Raw genomic sequence first — 8,226 nt, 5'->3', positions numbered from 1 at the left:
TAAATCTTTTCATCTTTTATTCAATTTAATCAATCACAGGTCGTTCTCCTATGAATTTACACAGCCATACAACTCTAACTTCAGAGCCAAAGCATGGTTCCAAGAAACCGGGTAAACTCGCACGTAACGGGTGTAAACCGGTTTGTCCAAGTCGTTTTTGACCGCTCTGTATGGTTCTGTGTTTCCATTGAAAATCTGTTAGGAAAAAGGAAGAGCAAGTGAAATCTATGGATACATAATTGTAACTGAAGACCTCAAACTTAGGATTTCGTCCGGCATTATTCATGGCTTGCCCCCCTCAAATTACATTTCAAATGGCAACGTCAAGCACTTTAAAACAAACGATGCATCTTCATTGTTGTACCTTTTCAATCCCATCATTTCCACGATAAGGAAACCAATTGACTTGGTCTGGTGAATAAGCCAGCTTATAAGACTTCACGTACAATGTAAACGCCTTTCCTTGGGTCGCTATTCCTTTCACCCATGTTGACTTTCCAAGATCCACCTGGATCCAAGGTGTGGGGTCATGAGGCTTAGCGTACCAACTCTTTGAGATTCCAGCGTTTAGTCGCGCACTCCAAGGAGGGTAACTTACGTAGTAACTACTGGCGGTAATAGACTGGTTACTAATTTTACCATTTTCCATCCCAAGAGGTTCGTTTGCACTGCATAGCTTTACTAGAAATATAAAATGGTACAAAATAAATGTCAAATCTAGGCAATAGTTCGATAACAGTCTAAATGAAAGCAAAAGACATAATAAGCGAGCAAAGGAAGAAAAGTGTAGAAACGAGAAATTTCAGGCCGTTTAAAGAAAACCTAACGTGATATCTCAGTTTCACGAAAATCCTCATGATCGACATAACTATGAATTGTAAGTGCGTGTCTGAACTGCAGTAACAAAATACTCCGATTAAATTCGTCAAGTTCACATGCATTGTCGTTTGGCATAGTAACCTAAATTTACTTTTCAGGCATCTAACGTAATTCGCATATGAATTCGCATATGAACATACTAGTATAGTGAGCAGGGCTGAAGAATGGTACGGAATACAAAAAATGTAACTCATTAAGCAATGTAGCCTGAGTAAACAGCCCTGGTGGTACCGCGAACCGACGTCTGTGTTACTCTGGTTTTCTCTAGTCATTGGGCGGATGATCATTTGTATTTCACATTGATCCAAACCACGCAGCGATCATTGGCTGGTTATTTACGAAACCTGGGTAACCGGACTTCACAGGGTTACCAGGGTAACCCCGGTTGAACAAGAAGGCTTTGAGCCTGCTTATACCCTGGTAACCATGGTTATTTGCAAGACCAGGGTTTCCAGTGATAGCTGAAATACAAGGATTAACCAGACTTTTTGCACATAGGGTCCAATTCAAGCCTGGTAAGTCTGGTTCAAGAACCAGGATACCCTGTGTTTTTGAACCAGACTTGAACCAGGGCACAATCCTGGTTTTACTGCCAGGGTAAATAACGCCGCAGGTTGGACTCCTTACTAAAAGTACAGGAAGTGCTGTTTGTTCGTTTGTTCATAGCCTTCATTACAGTTCACCTTTTTTGCAAGTTGGCACTGCCTTGTCCCAAGCCGCGTTTGCTTGGCACTCCCTGCGGGGGTTCCCCACGAGCTGGTATCCGTTGGCACAATGATACGAGCACGTATGTCCATATTTCCCGCCAATTGATTTGCATGTTGACGGCAGTAGGTCTCCATTTGAAATGGGGGCCAGCTTTGGACACGTGACAGCTAAGTTTAAACAGATTATTAGCATGGTATGTAATGGCAACAAAAGTCCGCTTCCAGTTCAATGTTCTGAATGAACCGAAGGGCTGGCTTATCAGTACGGAGACTCACCTCCAAGCTCACTTCTGGCTTACGTATTAAAATCAGTAAATTACCGTGATATAGAAGAATAAAGTATGGGGTGCTATTTGGTTTCTAATATTCTGCCGCTCGCAGATCGATAGTAAGACCTTATCTCCTCGTTGCAAAATCTTCTCTGGACAATATTATGGAATGTTTTAACGGGGAACATGCTACCTCCTTTTCACTCTCTATCGAAGAACGTTTATTTGGTAAATTAAATTATAGTCAGTTTGCGTGCTCATACAGAACTGTGAAAAGTTAAATTATTGTCTATATTAGTTGCTAAATATTATTTGCACTTTCAAAAACTAAATAAGAAACAATTAAATTTTGATGAATTCAAACAACAAATTGCCTTCAAATTTCGCATTGAAGGCTTGGCTTAAGTCCCTAAAGAAAAGGTAAAGAAAAGGTGTGTAGCTCAACAAAGAGTCAATTTAACTTAGAAAGAAGGAATACGTGTTGTGACCTGTGTTTCGTGTTGTTTTGTTTTTGTGTGTTTTGGCGAGTGCTGACTATAATTCTAATCAATCTTCAATAGAATAAACTTTTGTTTTATGTCTTATGGTAATAATATCTTTGTGTCTTTCTCGTTTTATGTGCCGTGCAATATGTGTAGTTTATAACGCAAATGTATATGTTGTAATAACTTTTGTAGAAAATTCTGTCCAATGATCTTGCACTACCATCAATATTCATTCGTATGTTTGTAATATTGTAATTCTTTTGAGTTAATAAAGATTTGCAAAAAAAAAAGACCTCATCTCATAAGGTGAGCGACATTATCTTACCATTGCATGTTCCCATGGTGCCTTCCCACCTTCCGCTGCTGCCGCACCTGAGTGTTCCATGCGAAGCGTCGGAAATAACGTAACCCACTTGGCATTTCATGACGCATCTGTCTCCATATTCATTAACTCTGACTTGCGTGCAGCGCGCAGGCTCTAAAATGCTACCGGCGGGTCTAACAATAGGTTCGCATGAGATTGCTGATAGAGACAAAACAAAATATGCGCGCTATCAGAAAAAGAAACAGTAGACAAAATCTCTTTCAAAGCAAACCTCCACTCTTGAGATAGATATAGCTTTAAGTTCTTAAAAACGTAATCTAATTTGTAATTTCGTTGGAAAATATGGAATTAGTTTTTAAGTGTCGGACAAAACAGGATTTGAATATTGCCAAATTTCATGACGTCATCGGTTATCCAATTGTTCCACACAAGAACTTCTGCTTACTGACAATAGCAGCAACCGTATGACGTCATACAAAATAAGGTCGCGCGGGAAATCTTAAAGCTAAAATAGGGGATAATCACATCTTATTTCAACCTTGAATGCCATTTCTACATTTTATATTTACATTTTGCATTTTTCCATAGTGTGAGGACATATTTGACCTTACAACTCTCTGAGGGTGAACTTGTCGATCAAGAAACAGAAATTAATGTAAAGGTTTTTCGATCTCTGCTGTCAAGAATGGTACGTGGCTACAATCACTTCCTCTGGCTATTAATATTAATGTTTAGTCCCCCCCCCCCCCCCCCCATAAAAGCTGTATCGGTATGTGCGGCGCCTAGAGGTATCGGATATTTTTTGGCCGTTTAGGTGTGAAATAGGATAACGATTTTAATAATTTGATCTGAAAGTCTGAAAATGCGTATGCAAATGGGTAAGGATTCTAGCAACCAGAAACAGACAAAAAGGAATCCTTGCCATGTTTTCACACACTGCAATTAATGATCTGTTATGCGAAAGAATCAAAATAGCAAGACTAACGAACATTGTGAAAATACGATTCACCGGCGAGGCCTCGAACCTTGGTCTTCCGCATTCAAGGCAGACGTGATAACCACTACACCACAGAAAAACATCAAATTCTTTCGTCTGGAATAAGGTCAGTGTTGGGAGAACAGAGCCACACAACTTCAACCCCCCGCCCCCTCCGCCCCCTTTTACGGGTACGTACCTTCACATAACTTGTTGTTTTCGCCCCGGATATATCCCGGCTTGCAATCACACCAGTAACCCGGTTCTGAATCCACACAGGTGGATGCAGTCGGGTTACAAGAGTGTGTGTTCTTAGCACACTCGTTTACATCTGACAAAGAAAAAAAACAAAAAGGTTCAAATTATTTCTCCTTCAAAACAAACCAAAATAATGTGTCATTTCTAAAACAGTGAAAGAGTATGAAACGACACCAGAGGAAATTTAATAATAATAATGATGATGATAACAATAACAATAATAATTATTACTATTATAACTTATTATTTTAAATTATTTAATTATAATAATAAAACAATTCAGTTTAATTCAATAATTAAATATACAATTCAAAAATAATAATAATAATAATAATAATAATAATAATAATAATATTATTATTATTATTATTATTATTATTTCTCAGTTTTTTTTATCTTTTCTTTTCTTAATTTTCGCAATTTTAGCTGGACCGTATTTTAACTTCCAAATATATTTTTAGTGATGATGCATGAATTGTAAATAGGTTTTTAATAGCTCTTTTTTGTAGTTTTAACTTGTAAATATCGATTTTGCTCGGAATATTTCAATAAAGTTATTATAATTTTTTAAAAAATTATTATATTATTATTATTATTATTATTATTATTATTATTATTATTATTATTATTATTATTATTATTATTATTATTGTTGTTGTCAATGACGATAATGTTACCAATGAAATTTCTGTCCGCGCGGTTCATCATTATCATCATCATTAGCTCGTTCGTAATGTGTGTCAAACAAATATAATAAAATAAATTACATAATAGTGCCAACTATATACATTAAGATAAAGCAGCACTTACAATATAACTTATTCCAGATCAAAAAATTACATTCTTATTTTATATAAATAAAAAACAATCAAACAATGCTTTCTTAAGCCATGAAGTTGACGTTCTCCAGCGTTCTCTTAATCTGAGCGGCGAACTAGATAAAGGTAAGTAGTAAGCGTAAAGACTAGATAAGAGAAAGAACTTTTCGTCCACTTAAAAGTCTCGACGCGTTTACAAAAGTGTCACACGGCCAGTGGTTTGACTCTGGAAGTTAAAAAGAAAGAAAACTAAGAAATTCAATTCCCACCTACTCAAAAAGTTAGACCAACCGTGTACAGCATAAAAAACACCACAGGAAATCCACGTCAAATACGATCAAATTTGGTAGTCGCGGGATCGATTCCCGCTGAGGTCAAATAGTTTTTCCTTGCCTCATGTGGTCTTCGGTTTCTTAACTATGGTTAATGCTCAAAAGGTATTTCACTTAGCACTTTAACATACACTACAGGGTTAATTCTCTGAGCCGTCATTTGTGTCCCTGGTTGCGCTTAAGAATTTTATCCACTACCTCAAAGGTAGAACTTCCTATAGCATCCGATTAAATATCACCAAATTAAAATCGGTTCAGTTTCTTTCATTTGAATGGTTTCATTTTAGGATCACAGCCAAAAAGAGAATCCAGACAGAGAATCAAAAATGTAAGAAAAAAGGGCACACGGCCATTGATTTGACTCTAGAAATCAAAGAAAAGAAAACTAACAAATTCAAAATTCAAATTAGCTCATCTTCCGCTTGCTCCTTTTGCTTAGCGAGGAGATGTTACCGAGTAACATGATGTTGTACCGAGATCACACTCGATTTTGTGCTTCCGAATCACCGTGGGACTGGGTACGAGATTGCGATTAACACTGCCCAGGCTTTGAACGGACTACAATACTTGGTATCAGGCTTCGCGCGGCAAAGTAGGCAAGAAGGATTAGAGAGCGCACTCACTTTGACATGTCGTGGGATTCACGTTCTCGTATCCAGGCTTACAATCGCAGCGGAAACCACCAGCAAAGTTCTTACAGTCCGACTTAACATTATTACATGGATTCAGTGTGCATTCGTTCTTATCTAGAGAACAGATCAAAGCAACAAATCAATGTTAGTCTCTATACTCCTTAGTTGTTGGAAAATCCTCACCGGTGCCTAACTTCTGCTTATGAAATCACTATTTAAAGGGGCTAAGCCGAGTCAAGCAATTTGAGGGAATGAAATGAAATGATGGAAGGAGTATTTTAGTCAGGTCAAATTATACATGACGCAGGAATCCAAAGAACGGAGAAAGATGATGGCGGCTAGTACATTTACTTGTAATTTTTGGTGTCTGAAAACCATAACAACGCTCAGAATAGCTCTAAATACAAGAAACCTAGCATACAAAATGTTGTTAACGTTAGTACATGGACGACTTAATTGGCTTTTTTGGTCTGTTGGATGTGTTAGGTTCGCAAGGTATTGTGGTAAAATGAACAGCCCCTTTTTTTCCGTATGTTCTTTACTTCTTCAGCCAGCGGTCGGTGTGATTGCCCTGGCAACCATCCGCTGACCAAAGAGCCTGCAGGCTCTCAGTAACTTTTGAGTCTTAATTCTATTACCTCGGCACTCATTTTGTGACTTCTGTTCATAGCCCTTGGGACAATCACAAGCATACGAGCCAACCATGTTTCTGCATTTTGCTGGAGAAATGCAAGGGTCGTTAACCACGCACTCATCCACATCTTCCACTGAAATCATAATGAGTAAACAAAAATATCTAAACAAAAATATCTAATTATTATTATTATTATTATTATTATTATTATTATTATTATTATTATTATATCCAATTAAAATTGGGAATCTGCGTGGTAATGATCAATTCTTGATCTTAACTGTTCATTACTGACAAAATTTCACAACTAACTGCTCTATTTCCTGGAGAGAAAGAAAGACACAACAATATGCGTCTTGGTTAATAAAAGAAAAAAAAAAAAAAAAAACAAAGCAAAAACTCGCGAGAAAACACAGGATATAAACCTACCGTCACAGTAACCTTGACTGTTGACCGTGTATCCTTGTGAGCAAGAAACTGTAATGAAAAACGAATTCATTTCTTTTAAGGACGCTGTCTCCTTTTGTTACTTTGCACACGTTCTGTGTATTTTTCCTACAGATAGGATACTAACCGAGCGCGCGCAAGAATTACCTTCCACGAGACCTCAGGTCTCCTCATCGGAGACTTTTTCACTGACCTTTCAGGGCTCCAAAAGGCTTAGGACTCCAGTCCCCGGTTGTTCAAAGAGCAGCTAATTGTATTCACTGGATAGGTCGCTATGTGGCAAATAAATGCGTGCAAAAATTTCCCTATAGCCCTATAATTTGCGTATAGAGTAGAAGCGTCTGTCTAATTTAAGTATGGGATTGTGTGGAAAACTTGCCAGAAGCGTTGTTTGGAGTACAGTTGCACCGCTGGATAGTGACTTATCCACTGGATAAAGTTATCCCCCCTTTGAGCAACTGGGGCCAGGACTCTGGCATGAAAAAATAAACGCAGGACTTTTGGGCTCTAACACAAAAAAATCAGGACCCCAAGGCCCCATAGCTTTACTTAACCAGAATCAACATTTTTGTTCGGGCTTTAAGTAGGAAAAAGCTTTGGGATCCGCGCTACAGTGCAAAATTCAGTCTATTCAGGAAAGGGTTGTCTCAAGGAATTAATACAGATAGAGGCTCCTATCCGGTGGCCTGCACATATTTACTTTCACGTATCAACAATATGAACTCGATTGGGAAACGCAAAGCTCTTATAACGGTTGACAGAAGGAATCAGGTCACGAAACCGGAGATTCAAAAACTATACATCAAAAAAGCTTTTAAAAATAAAGGCCTTCTTAAAACTGACCTGTCCGCTCGGGCGCAGAAAAGTACAAAATTACATTAGTTAGAGAAAACAACAACAGCGACTTTTTAAGAATGCGGATGGCATCTATGGAACCACTATTTGATGAAATAAAAACTGGGCCAAAAATTGTTTGGGGGTTAGGTCACTAAGGTAACTAAGAGTCACTTACGTGTCAGTGGAGTCCAATGATTCTTTCTAACCCAACCATAGTATTTGAAAATACTGTCCGGAACTCCAGCGATCTGGATTTTTATCTAAAGAAGACAAACAGTTATTTCTCTGCAATAGCAACAGTAGCCTGTTCTAAGCTCTTCGAGTAACTTCGACGGAACTCGGTGGAAACCGATAAGAGACCCCGTAGCAAAAGATCATCTAAATTCACCTTGTTATCCTATTTTACCAGACGAACATGCCTTAATGCAGCTCTGTTTAGCACATAACTCGAATTACTAGCACTTGCAACCCTGAATCCAGCCTTACTTTGCTGTCTCGATCCTAAGTATAAAGAAGGCCAATTGCCGGGCCAGAAAAAGATAAAGGGTTCATAGAGCTGATGTAAGGTAGAAAAAAAAGACAACAACGCCGACAAGGCGATAAAATTTTGAAGCAACCGTAACCGTT

General features: G+C 38.1%; 1 protein-coding gene across 4 annotated transcripts in view; it reads right to left on the bottom strand.

Annotated features, from left to right (window-relative positions):
- Positions 1 to 8,226, bottom strand: part of LOC146471946 (uncharacterized) — a 47,267-nt gene continuing 39,041 nt past the window's right edge. For 2 of the 4 annotated variants that reach the window (XM_085120513.1, XM_085120514.1), the window contains exons 4-12: positions 7,775 to 7,859; positions 6,745 to 6,792; positions 6,320 to 6,448; positions 5,673 to 5,795; positions 3,841 to 3,972; positions 2,666 to 2,863; positions 1,563 to 1,754; positions 365 to 681; positions 1 to 195 (exon numbers count right to left, since the gene is read on the bottom strand). In XM_085120513.1, coding sequence (XP_084976639.1) covers positions 49 to 195; positions 365 to 681; positions 1,563 to 1,754; positions 2,666 to 2,863; positions 3,841 to 3,972; positions 5,673 to 5,795; positions 6,320 to 6,448; positions 6,745 to 6,792; positions 7,775 to 7,859 — 1,371 coding nt within the window. In that variant the 3' untranslated portion in view covers positions 1 to 48. The remainder of the gene's footprint in view (positions 196 to 364; positions 682 to 1,562; positions 1,755 to 2,665; positions 2,864 to 3,840; positions 3,973 to 5,672; positions 5,796 to 6,319; positions 6,449 to 6,744; positions 6,793 to 7,774; positions 7,860 to 8,226) is intronic. The other 2 variants (XM_085120515.1, XM_085120516.1) reach the window with 2 other exon arrangements.

This window comes from Pavona decussata, unplaced genomic scaffold, assembly GCF_977016875.1.
Source record: "Pavona decussata unplaced genomic scaffold, jaPavDecu1.1 SCAFFOLD_102, whole genome shotgun sequence".
Classification (NCBI taxonomy): Eukaryota; Metazoa; Cnidaria; class Anthozoa; order Scleractinia; family Agariciidae; genus Pavona; species Pavona decussata.
Note: the sequence above shows the minus strand (reverse complement) of the source record. Positions and strands in the feature narration are given on the sequence as shown.